The sequence below is a fragment of the Miscanthus floridulus genome, chromosome 19, assembly GCF_019320115.1.
Source record: "Miscanthus floridulus cultivar M001 chromosome 19, ASM1932011v1, whole genome shotgun sequence".
Lineage (NCBI taxonomy): Eukaryota > Viridiplantae > Streptophyta > Magnoliopsida > Poales > Poaceae > Miscanthus > Miscanthus floridulus.
This window is the reverse complement of record NC_089598.1, coordinates 11,868,138-11,895,217: the sequence shown is the minus strand read 5'-3', so window position 1 is coordinate 11,895,217 and position 27,080 is coordinate 11,868,138. Positions and strand designations below refer to the sequence as shown.

Genomic DNA, 27,080 nt, shown 5'->3' with positions numbered 1-27,080 from the left:
GACGGTGAACCGTCAGACATTTTCAAATTTCCCTGTCGAGCTAGCCATTAAATTTACATTTTCCTGATGGTTTTTTCAATTTTCCTAACGATAATCGCACCATCAGGGAATTTTAGTTTTCTAGTAGTGGGAGAGCAGCGATTGCAATCATATACGATAGCCAATACAAATAGACAAGACACAGGACTAGGTCGTACCCACTACAGGCACGAGTCTCATGACTGGGAGCCAACCCACCACCGAACTAGCCGGGTCAGAGGCTCCTCGACCCGACCACGTATGATCGGGGGCAACACCGCCTCTGCAGGGAAGGTAGACGGTCCGCGAAGGATGGACGCCCTCCCTCCTCGCATATACTAGCGCCACGATGCACCCACCAGAACAGAACGACGTTCACTATGCATCCATGACTTATCGAACAGCCAGGGGATAGCCATATCTGCACAGTTCCACCATGGCGCACCATGCCTCAACTTGGGGAGCAAGAACCCTATCCATCCACGACTTATCGAACAGCCAGAGGATAGCCATATCCGCACAGTTCCACCATGTTGCACCATGCCTCAACATGGGGAGCAAGAACCCCCTGACGACATCCGAGTGTGCAACAAAAGTAGGGACAAGATGGGCCTGCATATGCGTAGCACCTCTCTTATACTTTCGTCCTCGCTTCATGTAATAGAGTTAACCCAGAGGTGCTACGTTTGTAACGACAAGGCTTATAAGCTGTCCGTCACCCTGCTAGACTTCCAAGGTGGTACTAAACCCACCAACCACAACCACACATAAGTCACTTGGGCTACATGGGCCAACTTCACAACTACTACATGTTACTAATGGGCTGGGGTGTTACATTCACCCTGCTTAAGGGCTCACGCCCTCGGCAGCTCACCACATATATGTGACAGATGTTTAGGACCACCCCTTGGTACACCCCTCTATGGACACGTGGAGCAAGGGTTGATGCTCCGATACCATATGTAACACCCCGTGTCCAAAAAATGCATATATGGCCTAGCTCCGCATGTGGAACGGGTCTGCATACGCGTGTTCGATGATATTTTGTCATATTTTTTCAACATATTTTGTGTCAGCTAGAAAAAGAAATAGAAAATATGAAATGGTGTAAATTTGGTACACGGCACGTAATTTGATCCTCATGCACGATGCAAGCTAGTGCGAGATTTGTTTATTTAATTATAGGAAGCCTTCCAAACAATTTGGCGTATATGGCTTGGCAGTTAGCGACAATTATGTGAAATTGGATAAGCGATCTAATCGTCAGGCCTCTTCGCGTTACAACAGCTATTTGAGCACTAATATATGTACGTATGTATTCTCATGGCATACACATGTACGCGACAATATTTTGTTTCAGTTGCCTAGAAGCTGGACCCATATGGCAGCCGGAGTTCATCAGGTATAAAAAGCTCCTTGCTTCTAGAGTTGACGTGGGCCCTTCATCTTGCCCCCAGGCCACAACCGCTGAACTGGAGATAAGCACTTGCGTATACATATACGTATATATACGTATGCATGCACATACACCAAGTCGTGCAGCCAATGGGCTGGTGATTAGCACGTACACAATCAGATTTTTCCATCTAATAACGGCATCTGGTTTGGCTTGGTCAAAAACATCACGCGAAGTTCTCTGCTCTGAACGAGTCTGCTGACATGCAGCAACTCTCGGACATGCAGATCCTGACTGAATAGCTGCTCCTCCACAGCGTCCATCACAGCCGCGAAGCCCACGGCAGCAAGCAGCGACCGCTTCCAGTGCCCTCGCCACCGCTCAACCTGAGGCCCGGCCTCAGGTATAAAAGCAGAGCTCGTTCTCTTCCATGGGGACGGCAATCGCCGCCACCAGGTTGCGGCTGCTCACTCGCACATCCACCACGTTGCCGTCAGGCCGGCGGCCGCACGCACACACCAGATGGCGACGCCCTGAGGCAAATACCACGCCGCCGCTGCCCTGCACACCATGCTAGCCTGAGCTCCATCTTCTACCTATGGCACATATCTTCTACCCCACGTACACATTGCCAAAGGTTACACAGATCACGCATAGTGCATCAGCCATATACCAGTTACCGCAGGCATAAGTTTTCGCCGCCGCCGAGCTCGACGCACACTGGCGCGGTTGCGCATACTCTAGCAATGGAGTCAGGCGCATGGCTCTTCGAGCCTCTCCTCTCGTGCTCCTGTTCCGTTGTGGTGGAGTTTGTTGCTCCGGTGACACCAGAGGCTGTGGAAGGGAAGAGGAGGTGCGCGTGGGCGACTCCAACCACTGGTGAGCTTCTTCTGTTCTGGAACTTGTTCTTTGTCAAATCTTAGTTTGCTTTAAGAATTATTCTTCTTTCTTTTCGTCAGATGAAGAATACAATTCTTGTTTCTTGATATTTTGGTTACTGAGTACTGACTATGGTTTAAAGTGCGTAATTTATGCCTGCTTGAATTATTCCATTCATGTGTCGCAATTCATTATAACTTATACATTCTAGCATCCTTAACCAGGCACTTTTTATCACACTTGTTCATATGATGTAGACATGTAGTAAACCTACGCAAAACCCACAGGAAGAATATATTCCCTTCTAGCCTTTCCTCAAGAGCAGCATGCTACTGAATTGCTAACCAGAATGATGATATATCATCTACAGCATTAATAGCTTGTTAAACTCTAGCTGTTCTTGTTTGTTGGTTGGATATTGGAACCATTTGAGATGGTAATTCTGCCTACATTAGATAAAGTTAGCATTCCTCCTTTAGGGTGCCTATAAAGTGTAAAGATTAACCTTTTTTTCCCCTTTTGTTCTTATTTCCTTCATTCAACGGATTGGTTAATCTCTTGCATTTTCACATCAACATCTGTAATTGACTATAGTTGCATATATAATTAACATTAGATTTGCAATTTCATCTGAAGGATTCACTACCGGACAGAGCATCTTTGCCGAGGGCCCAGGGCACTCGGCAAAGGCCTAAAAGCCCTCGGCAAAGTCTTTGCCGAGCGCCGCCCTCGGCAAAGAGCCCTCGGAAAAAAATTTAACGGCAAAGAGGCTCTTTGCCGAGGGCCAGTTGTCGGGCACTCGGCAAAGCATTTTCCGAGGGCCAACGGCGGCGCTCGGCAAAGAAAAGCAGCCGTCAACGGCGCTGCTTCGTAGAAGGCCTTAGCGGCTTCCTCCATCTCCTCCTTCTCACGTCCTTCTGCGAAGTGAGCTTGGTGAGTGTCATCTAGCATGTCTGCTACTCCGGCATCATCATCAAAAGCCTCGAGGCGTGGTCTCACCCAGGGTTCAAAATTTCGGCGAAATTTCGGCCGAATTTCACGAAATTCGGTAATTTCGGTGGTGGCCGAAAGAAAACTCCGAAATTTTTTAATACACTAATACATGTGCATACATGTGCTATATAACTCTAATCTTATATTTTTCTATTGTTTATATTGCATATTCTTCTATTTAATAGATATGTAGTCATAAATCATACTAATATTTGTTTAGATCCAAATTTTTTTAGAAAAAACATACTTCATGTGCTAATCTCTAAAAAAATTTCGGCGAAATTTCGGCCGAATTTCGTGAAATTCGGTAATTTCGGTGGTGGCCGAAATTTTGGCGATACCGAAATTAAAAACCTTGGTCTCACCACCTCCGCTCTTATACGATCTGCTTCACAATGGTGGATCCACCGGTGGTAGCCAGCCGTATAACTATTGTACACAAGATGTTTACCCATGGTCACTTTGTCTACCCTTCTGTTGTTGTCACATTTGCTACAGGGACACCAAAGTTTAGAATGTCCTTTAGCTACACCCGAGCTCCATGCATGTTCCAAGAAAGCATCTGTCCCATTCACCCACTCAATGTCAAAGTCACTCCTGCTTCTCCGGCCCGTGTACATCCACTGACGGTCTTCCATCCTTCCACATATACAGAACATAGTAATGTAACCATCAATTGCATCTACGCGGTGCTCCTACTCTCTAATAGGTGAGGATAGGTCCTAATCCCACCCGCGGATGCGTAGATGAGGTTAGTTTCCATGCTCTGCTCCCTATCCGAGATAGAATTTCGGCAGCACCTCCCCGTTGTTCTCCCGATGCACGTCCTGCAAGGGAGAGTGTGTATCCGGAGAACAACAGGGGTGATGCCGAAACACCATCTCGGACCAGAGCGGACCATGGAAACTAACTTATCTACGCATCCACGGGCTGTCCAAAAAACGTGGACAATCCGAAACAGATACGGTCGCAGATATACAAAGATCTATATACCTCCAATCGTATCTCTTTCGGACGGGAGACACCTAACTAGGTTACGCAACCAAAGACCACATACGGATAGAGGGGTTATACCTAGGGTGCCGGTGAGGTCAGGGTAGCGGGGCGGTGGAGAGTCGGTGCAGTGGCGAGTCGACGCGGTGCAGGAAGACCCGCAGCACCGACAAAGACGATCAGGGTCACCGAGTCCCTCCCACAGGTCCTCCTGCAAAAAAGGGCAAAAATGGTTAGTGTCGACTCAAAATTTTGGCAGCACCTCCCCTGCACGGGGAGGTTCCCAAAACCTGCAAAAAACATGGCACAAAGGCCAACAACCACATATATACCAAACATGCACTACTAGGGAAGTGCTCATCAATGACGCTCCCCTTTCGTCACGGAAGACTCCAAAATCATCGCCAAAGTTCTTCTATGACGAACTTGTGACGAAAACAGATTCGTCATGGAATGAGCGTCATTGATCAACAACTGTGACGAAATGCCTTGTTTCGTCACTGAATGGATATCATTCAATGACGAAGAGTTTTCGTCACTGATGTACCCAGGTTTTCGTCATAACATGCTGCTCCGTCAGGTTACCAAACGGCGCTTGCCACGCTGGCAGCTGACGTGTCTTGCGCACATGGCACGTCCACGTGGCAGGTGACGTGGCCAGCTGACGTGTCCAGTGACATGGTGGGTCCACATGGCGCTTTTTTGGGCCACATGGCACGCTATGATTAGTCCACGTGGCTTCCTGTGAGTGGTTTACATTTTCATCACAGAACCCAGAATCTTCGTCACAGATTAAAATTACGATAAGGTGACAGAAAACAAAATTTTCGTCACTGATCACATTGCAATAACATCACAGAACCCAGAATTTTCATCACAAATGCACATGCTACTTTTTATACAAAATGCAAATAATATTAAAATGACCAAATGCTTCCATAACTTAATAGATCCAGCAATCCAGTCACCATACAACTGACTCAACACTAATAAACTCAGTTCATATATAACTAACTTGACATCACATTCCAGGTTCTAGATTGATCTCAGTTCACATTATCACAACTAATAATATAAAGTTGCCAAGCACCAGCAACATAGGTTTTAGACTAAACAAAATCAGCCAGCAACACAGACCCCTTGCCAAGCACCAGCAGCAGCAACACAGAGCCCTTGGTAGCACAGACCAGCGGCAACGGTTCATGTCGAAGAATTCAGGGACAAGATACGCTTGAGCAGCGCATTGTTCTCCTCCATTGCCTTTTGGTTTGCCTCTGCCTGCTTCTTCATATCCTCCATCTCCCTTTGTGTCCTCTCCATCTTTTCCTCAGCTTCTTCAGTTCTCTTCTTGAGCTCATCGATTTCATCTTGTATAGCAGCCTTAGCTTCAGCTGCTAGTTGTTCCCGAAGCTCTTCTTTTGATGCTGCTGAGTTGGAGGATGCCACTGGTTTGATGCCAACATTCTTCAGGAAACTGTTTGAGCTGTTCTTGGAGAGCGTCTGTGACACAACCTGCACACTGGATACTACTGTCTCTCCTTCAGCAACAGGTGCTACCCTCAAAGCTTCCATGTTGGACTGAAACAACAATGAGCCATCATTAGTTCATACTTATTGAATTAAAGTGAGGTGCAAATATCACACAAGATGTATTTTATTTGCAGATTGTTATCAGCTTGTTATCAGCAAAATGGAATCTTATTTGCTGTCAAGTAAGGTAAATTAAAATGTTCAGTTCATGTTTGGGGTCAGCATTTGAGGTGAGCAAGCAGACAGAGTAGAAAGATAGATATGCACAGTGATAATTGCATATTCAGTTCATGTTTCAGGTCAGCATTAAACAGTGATAATTGCATATTCAGTTCATGTTTCAGGTCAGCATTAAACGGATGACAACATAATATGCACAGTGATACTTGCATATTGTAGAAAGACTGAACCAAGATGGCAGAGTAGAAAGATAGATACATATAATGAAGGAACAACTTAATTAGATATAGCAATGTACAGAAGGAACAATTTATACTTTAATGAGCAATGGTTGGGGCAAAGAGATAGAAATTTCATGTTCTTAGTATTTTTTCTCTCATTCAGTGAACATCAGCACTTGAGCAAAATTACAGGGGACTTAATGGTTCACATATCAACCTCCCAAATAACAGATTTTCATTTATTATTGATCTTCTCAACCACAGTAAATAAGAGAAGGCAGATAAATTTCACAGCAGTCTATATAATTGAGAGAAAAAGAATCCTGAATCAATCACAAATCATTTTAATGTATCCATGTCAGACTTTCAGGATAGCATAGCAAAAGTGTAGAACACATACGCCAAACAGGATGCATTTTAATAATGGACATGCTATCCAATTAATGGACAAAATGGCACACCGAAACAGATGTCGGGACTTACCAATGCTTCTCTTGCTGGTTCACTTAGACCATGTTTGGAGCTGGTATGGCATGTCTCGAAGGCCTCCACCACATCAAGTTCTTCATCTTGCGCTGTGCTGGGCTCTGCATTGTTCCTCCCATGCTTCTGTTTCATAGAGATTCAATTACAGCAAAGTTTTGTCAGTCTTATGATACAAAGTCAGTGCTATGTTGAGAATCAGTTACTTACATATGCATGCAAGTGTGCCACATAGCTGCGAGAGCTGGTAGTCTGATGATACTTGACTTTACCGCGATTAGTCTTGTTCTTTCCACTTGTTTCCTAAAGGAGAATGACATGTGAGATGAGATCATAGGTTAAAAATGATAAGATCCACTGGAAACTGATTGAGAAAGAATATACCCATACCATGTTCTTTAGATCAGACCACTTTGCAACTAGTTCCCTCCACTGTTCATCAGTCATGCATTCAACTGGAGAAGTTGTCCTAATCTCATTTGCACTTACACCATTGAAGTATTTCTTCTTGAGCCGATAACGCCTTTGTCGCACCCCAGAGCGCAGCATATCGGTGCAAGCATCCTCTATTGGCTTGTCGTTAGTGTTAATGGCCAAGCGCCCCTAGTCATTTGACAATTCCATATTTAGTTAGTCAATTCAGGTTAAGCAGATATACAAGTTTACCATAAAAACAGTAATGCACTTACAGAGAGCTTTCCCACAAATTTTTTGTAATGTTCATCATCGTTCTTGTATAATTTCCAATGAGGTAGGACAGGAACCTTATCCCGAATGATGACACCAGCCTCAGATGCAAACTTGGCTGCTTGAACAGGTTCATGAGGCCTTCTTTTTCCTTCAGCAACAGCTATGGGCATTCTCCTTCCCATAGCTTTTGTCATCCTATCTAGCTGTGTTCCCTTGGTGGGTGGCCTGGGTCTCCTTGGGGCTCTCTGTGCAGGAGCTACAACATATAATTTGCATTTAAATGCTTTAGTTTCATTGAAATCAGCAAAAAAAGATGACCTATTTCAATGACAAAGAAAAAATAACTTGCCTTCAGTGTCTTCCTCTCCAGCTACATTGTCTTCAGCAAGTGTCATGTCTTGAAAACCAGCTCCACCGTCTTCCTCTGCAGCTGTAATGTCCTGACCACCAGCTCCACTGTCTTCCTGTGCACCTGTAGAAGACCTTTGTGGTATTTCATCATGACCATCTGTATGATCATCTTCAATCTGCCCATCTCTCGCTGAAAGTTGAAGCCTTTTTTATGATCTTAATAGGGCCCTAGGGGGTTGCACCTGTGAACCTTCTGGTGCCCTCACTCTCTTACTAACCCTAACTCTCGGCGCCATGTTGGGACCTGTCTTCTTCTTCTTTGAAGCGAGGACTTTCCGTCTAGGCCCTGAAGGAGACTGTGGAAAAAAATAAAGTAAGTCATGTGCATTAATAATCAAGAGCATATATTAAAGAACAGGTATGAAAGAAAGAATATGTATCTAAAAAGCAAGGACATACATTAAAGAACAGATTAAAAACATTCAAATGCGATGCAAATATTCCCCATCTAGTAATTTGAAGATAGAAGAAGCACCTTAGTGGGTTGTGGCTACGCATCAGATTCAGTTTCATCATCATCACTATCTCCTTGATCATCATTTTCAAGGAGATACTCCGATGTATCCGAATCTTCACTACTTGTTTTCTTGTTTGCTGAGGTTTCCCCTTCTTTGTAGCAGATTGAGGTAAAGAATTACTAAGTTCACTAGATATTGTTAGGATTCCAAGCGCTTTAAACACCTTCTCATTCGCCACCACTTGTTCATCCCGCCTTCTCTCATATTCAGTTTTTTGAGGTTCTTAAAAGAATAAGCAGATTGTGTCTATTAGAGAATAAAAAGGAGTAGTAATAATAGATGCTAGATAGAGAAGAGGTAGGAGCTAGTAGTGCTTGCGGAAGAGCTAAGGGATAAGAGGTGGTAGGTTATAGGCAACAAGTAAAAGGTAACAGCTAAGAGCTGATAAATGATAATGATCAGGAACTGAAATATGAAACATTCAGTATAGGCATATGGCTAGAAAAAATTTAGAGCTACCAAAGTGAACTGAAACATTCAGTATGTACACAAATTGGCTCAATGTGTTGATGTGCTTAATTCAAATTCATGGCTAATATTTCTGAGACAGTACACTAACCAGCAAGAAATAAGTTTGTTCTAATCTACTAAATGATTCAGCGGGCATAGATCATAATATCTTTTATTTTCTCTCAAATATTAAACAAGTATGCCTGCACATTGCCTCTCTAACTACTGATTCTATCATTCTGTTCAGGTATGCCTGCACAAGTATACCTATCAGGAACTCTGCAACAAGTATGCCTACACAAGTATAGTTGGGCAACCAGTATGCAATTATATATTTTTAGTGATAGCTAAGAATTTGATTTCCTAAAACATAAATGCCAAGATAAATCTGAAATAAGCTTAATAAGTCTAGTGCTAAGGCCACCCTATGCAGCTGCATATGACTAAATGAGTTCCCACAATTGTTGTAGTATAATGCAAAGAACAGTCCATAAATAAAGAAGGATAATCAAATGTGTTGATTTATCAACTGAACTTGCTAATAGACAAATGATTCATGAGCAAATATCAATAGCAGAAGCTTAGATCCTATTATTCAGTGAAATACTTGGAGAAAACGTTTCTTTATGGACTTCATACCAGTTGGCAGCATTAGTAGTTAACTGTTCTGTAACTGGTTAAAACTATTGCATTCTCTAATAAATTAGAGCTATGCAAGGATAAAGATAATGCAGGTGAGAAGGAAGGTAGTCCATCACAAATTAGAGCTATGTAAGCCTAGCTTTTGTCTCCATTGAACTGGTTGGTGTAAATTTCTTATGGAACAGTACAATATGTCCTACCCTGAGCTCAACTTCTAGCAGCACAAACACACAACTACACAAGCATGTCGGCTAATTTTATAAGCATGTCAGTGAAGTCCAGAATCTAACATGGGATTACTTCCAATAACATGTAGTTGACATTGGTATTTTGACAGTAAGCACATCTTTAATTACTTGCGATATAGCCTAGCAGGCAGCACATCATTCAACAAACATTCTACAATAATAAAGCAGTAACAGACATCGAACAATCATTCATAAAAAGCTGAAGAACGCAGACTAGTAATTGCACAGAGGACTTGCTTACCATGTTCTTGTTCTGCAGGCCTCTTCCTACCTTGACCCCTTGTTGCCACCATTGCCACCAGGTGCTCGTCGACGGTGGTCGTCAAAGGGGAACAAGACCCGGTGCGGTGAACCCAAGTCGACGGGGAAGCAGATCCAGTGTGGCGATGACACACAATTCGGCGGTGGTTAGGGTTAGGTTGGGCCGAGAAAGAGGTGGAAGGGGCGAGATAGGTCCATGGGGCGATGAGAGAGAGGGGGATGTCGGGGACGACGGAACTCGTGGGGGACCGAGCTGCTCGGCGGCGGCGGTTGTGTTCTGGCGGTCCGGCTAGGGTTTGGAGAAATAGGGAGGAAGAGAGGACGAGTGGCCGAGGGGTGAGGTGACGAGGGAGAGGGGGATGTCGGTGATGACGCAGCTTGCGGGCGACGAGGCAGCTCGGCGACGGCGGCTGTGTTCCGGCGGTGCGGCTAGGGATTGGAGAAATGGGTGGGTGGGGGAGGGGTGGGGGGATGAGGGGGAAAAGAGGACGAATGGCCGAGGGGTGATGAGGGAGTGGGGAAATGGTGGCTTTTTGGCGGGTTTTTTTCGGTATGACGCGGGGAAATCCCTTTTGGCGCGTCCGAGGGTAGGCAATTTTATTTTGGTTTTTCCAACTTTTTTGTGTTTATTATTATTTTATTTTTCTATGTACATTTTGTTGCCAGAGTTTCAGTTATTATATTATTGCTTAATGATCATGACATAAAAGCTTCAAATGTGTTTTGGCAAAGTGGTACTATACATCATGTACAAGTATGAACAACTCTCACTTAGTTATTAGGTTATATGTTAGACATGTATGCCTTTGCGAGGATGTGCATGACCACTTTCTCAAAATTAGTTGAAACATTTTTGCCAACATCATACACCAAAGTGGGGTGTCTATGCAAGTTTTTTGAATTTTTAGCTATCTTAGCATATTTTAACAATTATGCTTCACTAATCCAACAAAAAATTACAATAATAGGAAAACTTGGTCAAAAAATCGCACAGATGCACAAAACATCATAGTTTGGCTCCATAAACATCCCATAAAAATTTCAAATGATTTCGACAAGGTGGTAGTATACATCTTGTACAAGCATGAACAACTCTCACTTAGCGACAAGGCCATATGTGAGACATGTATCCCCTTGTGAGGATGTTCATGACCACTTTCTTAGAATTAGTTGAAACTTTTTTTCATTATTGTACACCAAATTGAGGTGTCCATGCAAGATTGTAGAATTTTTTAGCTAGTTTAAGGTATTTTAACAATTATGCTTCACTAATCCAACAAATAATGACAGAAATAGGCAAACTTGGTCAGAAAATTGCATAGATGCACACAACATCATAGTTTGGCTCCATAAACATCCCATAAAAATTTCAAATGATTTCAACAAGGTGGTAGTATACATCTTGTACAAGCATGAACAACTCTCACTTAGCGACAAGGCCATATGTGAGACATGTATCCCCTTGTGAGGATGTTCATGACCACTTCCTCAGAATTAGTTGAAACTTTTTTTTCATTATTGTACACCAAATTGAGGTGTCCATGCAAGTTTGTATAATTTTTTAGCTAGTTTAAGGTATTTTAACAATTATGCTTCACTAATCCACCAAATAATGACAGAAATAGGCAAACTTGGTCAGAAAATTGCATAGATGCACACAACATCATAGTTTGGCTCCATAAACATCCCATAAAAATTTCAAATGATTTCGACAAGGTGGTAGTATACATCTTGTACAAGCATGAACATGGCTCACTGGTGCCAATGATATATGTGAGAAGCAATATTAGTGCATGCCCATTTTTCTCAAAATCATTTCAAACTTTGTTTTTAGTAGAAGCAATATTAGACTAATTAAACATCTACGAAAAAATGGACCATAGAGAAAAAAATAAAACAAAAAATGTTGGCAAATAAAACAAAAAAATGTTGGCAAATAAAAAATTGGCTCCAACAGGTTTTGAACCTGGGAGCTCGGGGTGAATCTCAAAGAGCCTTACCCATTGCGCTACTCAAGTATGTTCGGTTATACTCGAGCACACTTTTACTTAAACCAAATTCAGTTAACGTTCTTTTCCATACCCCCTCCATCCCCGTGTTCTTTCCTCAATCCCCTCATTCTGTCTCGTGCTCCCCAGCCACAACCTCCGTCCAATCCCCTCAATCCGCCATGAGCTCCCGACATCACAGTTCGGCAGTGCGCCCCGCGGCCGCTGTCCGACAAGATGCAGCCCCGCGAGTCCCCCGAGGCCGCCGTGGCGCGCGCCGTCCGGGAGGAGCTCGGCGCCCGCGCCCGTGCCTGGATCCACGCTGAGGTGGTCGATGGCGTGCCCGACGACGGGGAGTTGGAGACCGAGGAGACCGACAAGGACGACAGGGGCGCCGGTGCCGGCGCCATCACCGTGAATTGGATGGATGTGATTATGTGGATTTTGTGGTATATAACCTTGTTGGATTATGTGGATTGTGTGGTATATAATCCTCCAGGTATATAACCTTGTTGGATTTTGTGGTTGGATGGATGTGATTTAAGGTACCCAGATAGGATTCTTAGATGTGATTCAGAGTTGGACCAGCAACCATGAAAAATTAGTTAATTTGCTATCAGTTCCAATTAGTTCATTTAGAGTTGGACCAGCAACCTTGTTGGATTTTGTGGTTGGATGGATGTCATTTAAGGTACCCAGATAGGATCAGTTCATTCAAATATTGTGGTGTGCTTATTAAGCAAACTTGTAGGCTAAAGTTTTATCTTACATAGCTTTGTCATATTCGATAGCTGATAGTGTTCTATTGTTGCCCATTTCAGGAATTCTGTGGAGAGGCCAACGATGGCGCTGGTGACCTAAAGCTTACTGATTGACTTATTGGTGAAACAACATTCAAAGACCGTGTAAGAACTGAATGCAAAGAATGCAATGGAGGAGTCCTCACCTTGGCACACTCTCAGCTTATGGGACTGGTCATTACTTCTGAATTTTGCTAGTATCCCTAGTACAGAAGCCCAATCTGAATAGAGGTGCCCAACCCGAAGCATGAAGCCAAATCTGAATTGTAAATTATAGCTATGAAATATGTAAATAGAGTTCCCACTGTTGTAAATTATGTAGATTGTAACTAATCAATGGAATTGAGTTCCCAGTCCAAATGTGAATGTATCTGAGTTTGATCATGAATCTGAATGTGAGCCCAAATCTGAATGTGTGTTTGAGTTTGAATCTGAATTTGAATGTGTTACAATGTCAATCTCTGTGGCTTTTATGATGGGTTGGCTAGGGGACAACAGATGTGCTCGACTAAGCTGTAACGCAGCACATGTTTGGTTGCAAGGAACAGACTAAGCTCTGTACCATCCTTGAAGCATGTTGGCAAGCATGTTCTGAATAGTCAGTGCATATGTAAATGAAAATAGAGAAGGCAAAAAAAGAATAGGTCCATACTAGAATTTAGGATAATCATGTTGCAATAACAGATCCTGAATGGTTGAAAAAGCATTCTGTTGCCAACAAAATAAATACAAAAATGTTGGGAAAACCAAAACAATAGTGGGACATGTCACTGGTCCATACTAGAAATAAAAATAGTACGTCAAGGTCCATACTAGAGATCATCATCTTCATCGTCTAGGGACATGTAACCATTGTTCTCATTGCCACCATCACTACAGTACTGCTCTATTGTCTCATCTTCCTCCTCATCCTCACTATCTTCATGAATAATAGGTTGCTTCTTGCTTTTTATAAGGTGTTCTAAATTTCCTTCAGTTATAGTGGCTTCTCCACCTTGAATATTCTGCATGACCTCATTTTCAGCACCTGCTTGCACTACATGTTCAGTATCAGAACCATACTCATCCTGATGCACATCATGACTGTCCTTATCTTTTTCAGACACATCATAAATATTCCTATGTTCAAATTTCTGCACAACTCACCAATCTTTACCTAAAGATGTGTCTTGCAGGTAAAATATCTTTTTTGATTGAGTTGCTAAGATGAAAGGATCAGTCTTGTACCATAATGACTGCACATTGATGGATTTGAAATGTCCGTCATCTCGAAGGCCTCTCGTCTTGCCTTCTAGATTGAACCAATCGCATCGAAATAGAACCACCGTCCGACGGACTTGCAGATTCGAGTTATATTCCAACTCAATTACCTCTTTAAGGACTCCATAAAAATCTACGTCTTTCCCATTATGTGAACCTTCAGTCAGTACACCACTATTTTGTGTCAGAAGGAACTTCTCACGATCCACAGTGCTATACCATACTCCATTGACCTTGCAAGCTGCACAAGTCTTAACTCGCAGATCTGGGCCACATGACAGTGCCCACAGTCCTTCGCTAACCGATTCTGGATTCTCCTTGCGTTTGTTCACAGTCTGTTGCAACAAAAGTAATCAGTTCAGCAAAGACATATGGATACTAATTCATGTACTGAACCTACAAACACAATGTGTAGTGACTTACATGGCACTTAAACCACTTTGCAAATCCTTTTTCAACCATTCTATCAACATCACGTGCACCTTGCTCCTCTAGATCGGCCCTGTACAAGCTGTAGGGCAAAGTTTAGTCATAAGAATATTTTAAAATTTAAAAAAAAAACTTAAACTGAAACATCTAAATGATACTTACTCCACATATTCTCAACTTCGGCACAATTATTTAGCACATACCATACTAACTTATGATGGACAACATCATCAATGTACTGCCTCCTATCAGATCCAACAGGAGTAACACCATGCTTAAAAACAGAGATGTCATCAGGCAATGGCACCTCTCCAGCACTACCATCATCACGGTTAAATCTAGTGTCAATATCCTCCATATACCTAGAACCAAAAGTCAAGGTGTCACTTGCCATATATGCGTTAGCAATTGATCCTTCCGGCCTACCCCTGTTGCTTACAAAATTCTTCAAAGTGCCTAGCCGCCTTTCTATTGGGTACATCCATCCATACTGAATAGGTCCTCTAAGCAGTGCCTCATCAGGAAGATGGACGGCCAAGTGCACCATGACATCAAAGAAGGCAGGTGGAAAGATTTTCTCAAGCTTGCATAGGATCAATGGAATTTCTTGTTTCAGCCGTTTCACAACATCAATCCATAGATTTCTACTGCATGGTTCCTTGAAGAAGGTCCCGATCTCTGCAACTGCTTCATATACATCCTTCCTCACCAGTCCTCTTAGGCCAGCAGGTATGATTCTTTGCAGGAGTATGTGGCAAGAATGTGTTTTTAGCTTTCCCTGGATCTTCGAACCATCTGCAGTTATGTATCTTGCTAGGTTAGCTGCATATCCATCAGGAAACTTGATACCTTTGAGAAACTTGCAGAACGTGATTTTCTGATCCTTCCCCAAGACATACGGAGCAGGTGGAGCAATGACTGAGTTGCCATGCTGCTGCAAGTGAAATTCAGGTCTTATGCCCATATCATACACATCTAGCCTAGCATTGGTTGTGTCCTTGGTCTTGCCCTGTACATTGAGTAATGTGCCAAGAATGTTTTCACATATGTTTTTCTCTATGTGCATCACATCGAGATTATGTGGAAGCTTTAGATGTTGCCAGTATGGCAATCTCCACAACCCAACTTTGCGGCTATAAATCCTTGGACCCTCATTACGCTTCCTTTTATTCCCAGTAATGTCAGGATGCTTCCCTGGCCTGACATCTTTCACCTTCTCTAGCTCCTCTAGGACCTCCTCCAAAGTGAACTTGCCTGGCTCATCTTTGTTTTCACGCTTACCATCGAAAGCCAAGCTTCTCCACCATGCATGTCCCTGAAAAAGGTAACGACGGTGTCCAATGTAACATATCTTATTCCTTATTGCCCGAGACAACGGATCCTTGTCGCAATGAATACATGCATAATACCCTTTTGTTGTTCGCCCTGATAACGTGCTCAGCGCTGGATAATCATGTATACACCACAGCACGGCAGCGCGAAGGTCAAACTTCTTACCAGTACATGCATCGAAGGTGCAGACACCCTTCCATAGATCGATCAGGTCTTCAATTAGGGGCTCAAGGAACACATCAAAATCCTTTCCTGGAGACTTTGGACCTGGGATGAGTAATGCCATAAAGCAGTTTGCTGGATTCACGCATTCCCATGGTGGGAGATTCAGGGGTGTCAGAAGCACTGGCCACATACTATACTGGGTACTCATGTTGCCAAATGGATTGAATCCATCGGTAGCTAAGGCAAGCCTCAGGTTCCTCGGGTCGGATGCAAAGGTTTTTTCTCTCCTGTCGAAATCCTTCCATGCTTCCCCATCAGCTAGATGGCTCATTACATTGTTGACTGGCGTCCTCTTTTTCTGGTGCCATTGTGTTTCCTTAGAAGTTCGCTTTGAAGCAAAAATTCTTTTCAACCTTGGCAAAAGTGGAAAATGCCTCAATACCTTGTGTGGAACCCTCTTGGTCCCAGTTTCATCTTGCCATCTAGATGCCTTGCATACTGGACACACATTGTCTTTACCATACCTCTTCCGAAACAACACACAATTGTTCGGGCACACATGGATGTTTTCACAGCCAAGACCCAATTCTCTAAGATATTTCTTGGCCTCATCATATGATTTTGGCAACTCACTCTGAGGGTATCCTTCTGACAACAACTTGATCATCGCGCAAAATGCTGTATTCCCAATTCGATAACGAGACTTGATATACAACATCCTCACCAGAAAAGAGAATTTTGAGTGCCTAGATCCCGGGATAAGTGACTTCTTCGCATCCTCAAGGACTCTTGCAAACATTGGTTGTTGTCCCTCTGCCTCTGCCACAGCATACAGCTCTCCTATCATCTCTGGTACTCCGTGATCCTCATCATAGTCATCATCGGCCACATCCACATGTATCCCAAAGTCATGATCCCTTCCTTTGACCTGCTGCTCCAAATTCTCAACCACTTCAGTATCTGCCGACTCCCCATGATGAATCCACCTGGTGTATGTAGCTGACATTCCATAAATGTGTATATGGTCACTTGCATCATGCTGAGACTACATTTTTTTATTTAGACATCTGCTGCACGGGCAAAGTATCTGGCTGTCTTTGGGGTATCTTTCACTAACAAATTGCATGAACTCTTCAACTCCTTTCACATATGCAGGTGTGAATGGTGCCCCCAAAATCCAGCTTCTATCCATCTGTTTTGACAGTACAATAAACCTTCTACTCAATCCTTAAATTCAACAAAATTTAAAACATATCAAAGACATGCTTATATTTAGAAAAAAATTGAATACAAATCAAACCTTGTACTTGGCGATCCTCTGCTCATGCGCCACGCGCAGCTCTGCTCGCCGACGGTGCTGCTCTGCCCCACGCGCACCGCCGCTGCCCCGGCGCCGATCTGCAGCTGCTCGCCGATGCTGCTGTTGTGTCCTAAGCGCGCCGCCGCTGCCCAGCGCCGCTCTGCTCGCCAGCACGGCGCTGATAAGTCACCGGGGATGCCTCGACGCTGGGTATAGGACCACGGACACCCTCGCGATTGGCCGCCAGGGACGTATACGCGATCGGCCGCCAGGTACGACGTCCTCGCGATCAGCCATGATGCATGTGTACGGGCCCATTAAACCAATCCATAAAAAAAACAAAGTATCACATAATGACTAGATAAAAGGAAAACATGTATGCTGTAGACATGAATGGCTGTGCGTTCCGGTGGTAAGACACCTACCTGTTAACAGTGAGGTTCCAGGTTCGAACCCTGCTGCGGCCTCCTTTTTTTGCGCAAATAAAAAGGAGGGGAATGCTGCTGGTCGAGCTGGGCCATGGACCAGCAGCACCACGTGTTCGCCGCCGTGTCCCGCTGGTGGGACCGCACGCCATGTCATCGACATTTACTCAGCACAAAAGGAAAAAAATGTATCTTACAATCATAAAAGCGCGTGTGTTCTAGTGGTAAGGCTCCTACCTGTTCACCAGGGAGGTCGCGGGTTCGAACTCAGGGAGGAGCAATTTTTTTGCAAAAAATAAAGGGAGGGGCAGGCAGCTGGTTGACCTCAATCATGGGCCCGGGTGCCACGTGTTCACCGGCACGCCCAGCTGGTGGGACCGCATCGCCATGTCATCGAGGTTGGGACCCGAAGGTGGGTCCGCATAGCCACGTCCTCGAAGTGGGACCCGACGGTGGGACCACGACGCCATGTCCTCGAGGTGCAACAAGAGCCAAACAATCAATGACGATTTAGTTTTTGTTATTGTATGACGATCTTTTCCTTTTCGTCATTATTCTTATTGCCAAACCTCCGTCACTTGTGACTGATGACGAACCAGCAAATTTCATCATAGAATGCTAGCATTCTGTGATGAATTTGGTAATCGTCATGAAGGAATCATCATTGATTAGCACATTTCTAGTAGTGATGGGCACGAAGGCCAATAACCACCAATATATCAAGAGGAGTCATGTATTTTAGTTCTCTTTCCATTCAGATGAAAGTATTGAAGTAGTACAACAACAATTACTACTAACCCTACAACTACTACTAAAACTACTACTAACAACTACTTAACTACTAATAGTACTAATACTAAGAACTACTTAACTATTAACAACTACTACTACTAACCACTACTACTTACTAACTACTACTATTTACTAACTACTACTACTACTAACCCTACAACTAACACTACTAACTAATACTACTAACCACTACTACTTACTAACTACTACTATTTACTAACTACTGCTACTACTAACCCTACAACTAACACTACTAACTACTACTACTAACACTACAACTAACTACTACTAACTACTACTACTACTAACCCTACAAGGGTAGGGCTTACCTTGGCGGCAAGAATGACAAGAGTGAGGGCTGACGACGACGGCAGGGATGACCGCAGCAGCGCGAGGATCAACGGGCGGTCGGAATGAAGCGAGGATCGACGGGCGGTCGGGTCGGCACCTTCCTCTTCTTCCTCCTCCCCTTTCTCTTTCTTCCTCTTCCTCCTCCCCTTCTCTTTCTTCGTCTTGCTCCTCTCCTTCTCCCTCTGCTGGCCGGCCGCAGGGGCGTGGGTCCGCTGGGCCGCCGGGGCCGGGCGCCGGCGAGCTCGGGGCGCGGGCGCGGGGCCGCCGGGGTGGGGGCGCGGGGCCGCCAGGGCTGGACGGGGGCGCCGGGGCGGGACGGGGGCGCTGGGGCGGGCCCGGCAGGAGCTCGCCGGCCGGAGGGGGACGACGCCGGGGGCGGTGGCGGCGCGGCAGGGACGCGAGGGCGCGGGGGCGCGGGTGGGGGAGAGGAGGGGGTCGGTTGGGCCGGCCCGTTGTGGGCCTTTAGGTTAGAAGCTTTGCCAAGTGTCGGGCCCAGCGGCACTCGGCAAAGTTTTTTACAATTTTTTTTAAAAAAATCCTTTGCCGAGCGCCCTGTGACCTGGCGCTCGGCAAAGACAGTCTTTGCCGAGTGTCAAGGTTGGCACTCGACAAATTAAAAAAAATTGTTTTTTTCTCCCCATTTTTTCCTGGGCCTTGCTACAGTAATTGAAACTCCATTTCAAAATTTGGGACAATTTTGAGTTTTTTACTATATTTCCTTAATTATTTTTGTTTCATTGAATTTTTTCGACTATTTCAAATTTGAACTGCATGTACATGAAATAATGGAATTTGGTCATTCAAAAAATGGTATTCATGATGTTTGGCGTATGTTGAGGCCGTATCCAGGAACTCGCATGAAATTACGAGCATCTTGTTGTCGTAACATGGCGATGTACTTGCGGTAAAAGTGTATTTAAATTATATAAAATCCAAACGAAGTCCGAAAATCACGAAACTTGTGGAGATGTTTGGCTTTTAGGCATCCGACGTCACAACTTGCTTCAAACTTTCTCAATTTTTTACCACGGCCTCCACATGCGATAACAAGACACCTCGACAAGTTTTGTGATTTTCGGACTTCGTTTGGATTTTATATAATTTAAATACACTTTTACCGCAAGTACATCGCCATGTTACGACAACAAGATGCTCGTAATTTCATGCGAGTTCCTGGATACGGCCTCAACATACGCCAAACATCATGAATACCATTTTTTGAATGACCAAATTCCATTATTTCATGTACATGCAGTTCAAATTTGAAATAGTCAAAAAAATTCAACGAAACAAAAATAATTAAGGAAATATAGTAAAAACTCAAAATTGTCCCAAATTTTGAAATGGAGTTTCAATTACTGTAGCAAGGCCCAGGAAAAAATGGGGAGAAAAAAACAATTTTTTTTTAATTTGCCGAGTGCCAACCTTGACACTCGGCAAAGACTGTCTTTGCCGAGCGCCAGGTCACAGGGCGCTCGGCAAAGGATTTTTAAAAAAAATTGCAAAAACGGTTAAAAAGTCTTTGCCGAGGGCCTAACGGTGATGCCCTCGGTAAAGATTGACGGTAGAAGACGGACATCGTGTCAGGCGGTGTTGCCGAGGGCCGGCCCTTTGCCGAGGGTTTAGCCCTCGGCAAATAATTATTATTGCCGTGTGCTTGTCTTTGTCGAGGGTCTGGCCCTCGGCAAAGAGTCTTTGCCAAGGGCTGTTCTTTGTCGAGGGTCAGGCCCTCGGCAAAGACTCTTTGCCAAGTGCCCGATTATTTGCCCTCAGCAAAGGGACATGCCCTCGGCAAAGATGCTCTGTCCGGTAGTGATTGCCTTGCACTTCCACAGAGTGACATATGTAATTAGCTACAAATATATAGTTTTGACTCATCAACTGAAGACCAGCACCTTAGATCAATCTAAGAGACACATATTTACAATGGATTGTGTAACCATATTTGCAGTTCTGCTGAAGGTTGTTCCTTCATAATGGCAAGGGCAATACAAATGGAGGCATTGGCATTACTGAAGAATCTGATCTGGAGGATCAGGTATTCTCTAGATTTACCGAAAAATAGTTTGTCCATGTGACCTTGTTTCTCTAGGACTTTATAAATAGTGGTGACAAGCAAATGACTTCCTATCAGTGAATTTTGAGAAGACAAACACATAATTAGGAGGCAGTATGTTCCTGCAGTGTTATTTTTACATGAGTGAAGCTCCATTGTTGATAATTTGTTGCTTACTCATACCTTGTTTGTTTATTATGGTTCTATTTTTGGGTGCCTCCTTGTGTCACATGCTGAAAAGACAAGCATTTGTGCTAAGGTAACTTCCTGTAAGTCAAAAGCTTAGTCCAGGCTGATGCAAACTGCCCTGATTGAATTGCTCCTATTTTTTGCATTCCCTGACATTTGTAGTTTACTAACTCAGAAAGTACACCTCCGACGAGCTATCTGGGTTCAGGGGCCGCCGACGTGGTGATCGTCGACGCAGGGGACGAGGAGTACGCCTCCGACGAGCTGTCCGGGTTCAGGGGCCTTGTTCTTGATCTCTCTTACAGGTGAGATAACAATCACACACATGTATGGGTCCACGTATTAGAGACATGTGGTTATATCAGTGCACATGTTAGGCTGATTAACTACATGGCACAATCACTAAATCACATGCATATATAAAATTTTAATCTTGCTTATATCAGTGCTTAAGTGTGCTGATTCTAAATGCATAATTACACACATAAATCCCACCCTGGAGTAACATTGAAAGTCTGTGTGTAATGTCCTGGGATTGTGACTTCACTGGGTTGGGTTCTGCGGATCTGGGGTCTGGGCAGCGGTGGATCCAGGAAATATTTTACGGGGGACTGAACAACATAGAACTTTGCCTAAAAATTCATAGGAACTCTACAGGGTTTTCCATAGCTCCGGTATGGGTAGGGGGGCTCGAGCCCCCCCCCCCCCCCCCCCCCCCGCCCCACCGTTGGATCCGCCCATGGGTCTGGGCACAGGAATGTGGCATCGCGTGCGCGGTGGGTGGAGGAAACCAGCACTGTAGAGGTGGTGGAGAGCAGGGGCAAGCTGTGGCTGACCACCAGCGTCACTCGGGCTGGCAAGCTGTACTACAACGTTTAGGAGATCGGGTATGCTAACTGTTTGATGAAATGTCATATCTGTGCAGTCACGGTGTGCTGTGCATCCAGCAGACCAGCACAAATGCCGCACTACGTGAATCTCTGAAGCCATTTTCTACTGACGTATTATGCATGGATTGCTTGCCATTGACTTTAGTTTTCAAGAGTACTCGAGTTTGCCAGTGAAGGCTTATTGTCTGAAGAAACCATTGCAGGTTCTTGGCTGAAAGAGGTGCCTTGATTCTTCTCAGTGACAAGGATGAAACCATAGGGAGATGGCATCTATGAAAAGCTTGCTAGAGGAAATTATGGGTGCTCCTGGGATACCTTCTAGGCTTATAAACATTTGAAATCGCTTGGATATATCATTGTAAGATTTGGTGTTCCTTGGACAATGAAGCATAGTGGTACTTGTGACACTAATCAGAGCTTAAATAGAGTTGACGGAGCCTCTAGTGACATAACCAAATTGCTCAAGGAAATGCAGATTGATGGGTGTATTTGTTGGTGGCAGGCTGCATGGGAAATCTTCACTCCTTTACTTCATGACATCGATGGTGGCAAGCTGAAGTTCGTTCCATACAAGCCGGGAACCCGAGGACCACAGGAAGCCGACGAGTTGAGCAAGAGGATGGGGTATGTGCAGACCCATGGCTACATATGGGTTCCGACAACCCTTTCTAAGGTTTAGCTGTTTTATTGTCAGTTGTCGTGTAACCGCAGAATGACATAACACTGATACATGGGTCGTGTAATGAGAGAAACTTCTGCTTGTTGAGAGAGTGACCGTTTACGACATTGGAATAAAAAAGGATGTGATGTTCTGATCTCATTCTCTGTTTTTAACTTATCTCCTTTCTTCTGAATATATTGGATTTTCTTTTTCCTCGAGAAGCTTAGATATAATTGCATTTTTGTCATAACAGTCGTCTGTGTTCATTGTTCAGTCATCTTTGTTAAAAGAAATAAAGAACATGCTTATTGTTCGTTAATCATCATCAGCTTTTGCGAGAAAAGGCCTGAGGCTTTGTCCTGATTTTTTTACTAAAGCCCGAGTATCGGATACTCATGAAAACCATGCTCTGCTATGAGAGAAAAGCGTTGGCAAGCTATTGCTAACACCATACACTCATTCAGTTCCGGCAGCGGCGGACCCAGAAAATATTTCAAGGGGGCTGAACAACACTGCTGTTCGATCTTAAGTCTCAGCCCCCCTACACTATAGAACTTTTGCCTAAAAATTCATGGACGCTCCATAGGGGGTTCCACTGCTACGATATGGGTAGGGGGGGCTTGAGCCCCCCCCCCCCCCCCCGCCCCACCGCTGTGTCCGCCCCTGAGTTCCGGTACGTACAGTACAAAGCATTCAAGCGGAAATTAAGTGGTAGTTTGTGCACCCAGTCCACCCACTGATGATTCACGAACAAGAACTTACAGATCCAATAGCACTAATAAAGACTCAATGTGTGACACAGTATATTGGTAACGAGAACTCTGGCATCTATCATTTCATCTCATTTCTCATTACCAGATTCCCAGCAGGGCAACACTATTTTCTCACTCAATCTTGATCAGCTTCTTCACAATGTTCTGAAGAGCCGGCACACTAGCATTGCATTTCTGATCAACAAAGCATGACCTCCCTTCCTCAGCCGCCTTGCACGGCCGCCTTCACAATGCAGTCAGGTGCCAGAGGTTGGGATGTTTTTGGAGAACTTGGTACAATCAAATGACCCAACATCTTGCTCTTTTCGTTTAACCTACAGTAATTTGCAATGAAAAGCTGTTACATTATACATTGAATGAATGGTTCGTAAGGAAGTCATTTCATCGGTTGAGCTAATTTTGTTCTTGGTAAGGTGACCTTCGCATCTATCAATCTATTCAAATAGTTTCAGAGTAATGTGAATCCAAATTGTCCACTTTAACATAAGAATTTTTGGTTGGTATAAATGTACTGCACATGAAACATCATGGCTTACTGAACAATGAAGTTCCACTGAACTATATTTCAAATTTGAAATTTTGCAAGAGCATTACCGGTGAGAAAGGACTGGGTTCTAGAGCTGTTTTGTCAGGAGGAGAATTTTGCACAGCACCAGTCTTTTGTTCCAAAATTTCCTGACAAGAATGTATCACACTCAGCTCAGTTTAAAAAAAAAGGAATTTACAAGCTGCTAAATGCTACCATACTATTCTATGCTCAGCTAGTCAGTTGCTGGGAAAAATATAAGACCGAATGATCGGTACAGTTAGATTTGTTGATTCAGTTACTTGTTCCTAAATATTATGGAATATTGCCATGGACTGCTAGAAACCATATAATGCAACCCTATCTCTTAATGGAAGAATTTCCTGCGGGGAATCGGGGATCGGGTCCCTGTTGCCATCTTTATGTCGAAGGGCTTTAGCGGACAGCACTTATTTTCTTTCTCTTTCCTCCGCTTCTTTCTTTTCCGGTCGACGTTGAGTACGAGTTTGCACGTCGCAGCAGAGAAGCTGAGGTGCTCGTATTTGATCTTGCTGATGTTGCAAAGGTTTTGGCACAATTTGAGCATTCATTGGAGGCACTAATCTTTATTCTTGATGCTTCTCCAGAGGCCACAGAGTAATTTGAGCAAGCAACGGAGGTCGAAGAAATATTTCTTGGACATTGTCTCCGCTTGCACCTGGATTGTTTTGTTTTTGCCTTCGGCTATGCTGGAGCAGCTGCGCTCCCGTCGAACATGGTTGATGTTGGGTTGCGCCAGATGGTGTCTTCAGTTGCGGTGATGTTACGAGCCTTCGTGCGATACCCTCCTACAACCTCTGACACTGACTGCTTGCTGCCAGACTGTGGTCATACAACGCCCCATGGAGGCTGTACGACACCAAGTGGAAGATGCATACAACCTCAACGTGGCCTTTGTCGGGCTGCGCGAGCTGCTGGATTTACGAGTCTTCGCACGGTACCTTTTGGTCTCTCTTTTTTAAGGAAACTCCGGCTTCTATTTTTCTCTTGCTTTGCTCTATAGTACACTGGCTCTATTGGTTTGGCTTCCCCCCTAACGCTCTTCTAGAGGTAGGGGTATGAAAATGCACTGATTGGGGCTAGTGCTGGGGTAAGGGGCTGGATTTTATAGTCTACTACTTATACGATTTAATAATTCTTGATGGTTGGCCGATGTTTATTGCTTAGATACATTTTGAAATCGTAATAAGACCAACGAATTTCTTTGTACCTGGCGTATTTTTGGTCTTTATTGCTGTTGTACTTTAGCTATTAATCCCTGATAGTCATCTGGTGCCTGATAAGGGTAGGTCTTCGCCATGTGTTGCCCGATGCCTACGGCAACGGTAGGCCTTTGTCGGGTTTTTTTGTCCTTTTTGGCTGTTTTAATCAATCCTTGATGCCTGAATGTGGATAGGGCTTGTCAAGGTTGTAGGCTAATTTAGCCATGGAGGTTGTTCCTTGCTTTTGAGCCTTCAGCTAAAGCAAAGAAGGGTCCTCTTTGTTGTGTTGTCAAATGTTGTGGCTCCGTTGCTAGCCACTTTCGACCTTCGCTTTTCATGGTATTCTTGGGGAATTTCTCTTTATATTTTCAGAGGTTTTATATGGGTCCTGCCTCGTTAAAAACCTCACCTCCGTTAGGAGCCCCCTTTTGTGAGGAAAAGAGTACATACTCTTTTGCATGAAATGTAAAGAAAATATGAAAATTAGGAGAGGTGCGGTGACCTTCGCTTATAGTTCTGCGGAGGCCACCTTTTTACATTCTAGATGTAGAACCTACACAAACTGTCGATGTTCTAGGTATGAGTGGCTATTTTACCTTTGCTGTCTGTCAAGAAGAATGACCCTGGTCTCCTGGCGGCAATCGCCGTGTACGGACCTTCCCATTTTGGTTGGAGCTTTCCTACATTGGCCGCATTGGGCTTTATTCTTAAGACTAGGTCTTCGTCTCATATGAGCTTTCTGACTACCTGGCTGTCTCTCCACTTTTTGATTTGCTCTTGGCATTTTGTGATGTTTTCCACTGCTTCCCATCTTGTGCCTTCGATCGTCTCCTTGGAGGACTCTTCGACTTCTGCCATGGCTTGTTTTATGATGCGAAGGCTGTGATGCTTGGCTTCCTCGGGTAACATTGCTTCTTCACCGTATAAGAGTTTGAATGGTGTAAATCCTATTGTTCTAGAGGTTATGGTGTTATGGGCCACACAACCTTCGGCAGTTCCTCTACCCATTTGCCCTTGCGGAGGTTGAACAGAGTCTTTGATATTGATGAGAATATTACTCTATTGGCTCTTTCAACCGCTCCTTTTGACTCTTGGTGGTAGACTGAAGCGAAGGCTATCTTGGTGCCTATGCTTCTGCAAAATTCTTTGAATTTGTCTGAGTCGAATTGTTTCCCATTGTCAACTATTAAGGTTCTTGGTACTCCGAACCTGCAAATTATGTTTTGCCAGAAGCACTTTTTTACTGTCTCTGATGTGATTGTTGCAAGTGGCTTGGCCTCAATCCATCTTGTGAAATATTCCATGGCTACTATTGCAAACTTGTTCCCCCTTACGATGGTGGTAGCAGCCCAACAAGGTCCATGCCCCATCTTTGCAGGGGCCAAGTGGGTGGGATGAGTTGTACAACAAACGAAATTTTTGACTGGTGTGGGGAGGTTGAAAGCTCTAGTTTGGTTTTGGTGAATTGATGAAACCCTAAGTGCTAACCTAGTTTATCAAGTGATCATGAGATAGGTAGCACACTCCAAGTGATGAAGCAAATGAAGATCATAGCATGATGATGATGATACCATGATGATGATCAAGTGCTTGGACTTGGAAAAGAAGAAAGAGAAAAACAAAAAGCTCAAGGCAAAGGTATAAACCATAGGAGCTATTTTGTTTTGGTGATCAAGACACTTAGAGAGTGTGATCACATTTAGGATTGATAGCCGTACTATTAAGAGGGGTGAAACTCATATCGGAATACGGTTATCAAAGTGCCACTAGATGCTCTAACTCATTGCATATGCATTTAGGATCTAGTGGAGTGCTAACACCTTTGAAAATGTTTGTGAAGATATGCTAACACTTGTGCACTAGGTGATACACTTGGTGGTGTTGGCATATTTACAAAGGAGGTGGTGTTTGCAGGGTTGAGATGGGTTCGGCGCTTTCGGAAAAATGAATTGCCCATTTTCTATTGCGCCGGATGCAAATTCTTGTGGT

At 44.1% G+C, this 27,080-nt stretch overlaps 1 protein-coding gene and 1 pseudogene across 11 annotated transcripts; both read left to right on the top strand.

Annotated features, from left to right (window-relative positions):
- Positions 1-1,865: 1,865 nt before the first annotated feature.
- Positions 1,866-20,920, top strand: LOC136529593 (uncharacterized). Of its 11 annotated transcripts, none has more exons than XR_010777364.1 (3): positions 1,866-2,293; positions 9,010-9,050; positions 9,955-10,356. XR_010777364.1 is itself a non-coding variant. In XM_066522669.1 (3 exons), the coding sequence occupies exons 1-3, from the start codon at positions 2,161-2,163 to the stop codon at positions 10,062-10,064; spliced, it is 327 nt and encodes a 108-aa protein (XP_066378766.1). In that variant the 5' UTR covers positions 1,866-2,160; the 3' UTR covers positions 10,065-10,356. The 11 variants fall into 11 exon arrangements, 2 of the variants coding, with proteins under 2 accessions (XP_066378766.1, XP_066378767.1); XR_010777363.1 differs by having other exon boundaries at positions 9,010-9,064; XR_010777366.1 differs by lacking the exons at positions 9,010-9,050; positions 9,955-10,356 and adding exons at positions 5,656-6,039; positions 6,142-8,988.
- Positions 20,921-21,041: 121 nt separating this feature from the next.
- LOC136525548 (uncharacterized) lies at positions 21,042-22,710 on the top strand (annotated as a pseudogene).
- The last annotated feature ends 4,370 nt before the right edge of the window (positions 22,711-27,080 follow it).

Excerpts from the sequence above, each read along its gene's own strand:
- LOC136529593 (XM_066522669.1), top strand. The coding sequence starts at position 2,161 with ATGGAGTCAGGCGCATGGCTCTTCGAGCCTCTCCTCTCGTGCTCCTGT. Across the intron at positions 2,294-9,009 it reads GTGGGCGACTCCAACCACTG|GTATGCCTGCACAAGTATAC; the intron begins GTGAGCTTCTTC and ends CATTCTGTTCAG. Across the intron at positions 9,051-9,911 it reads TATCAGGAACTCTGCAACAA|GCCTCTTCCTACCTTGACCC; the intron begins GTATGCCTACAC and ends CTTGTTCTGCAG.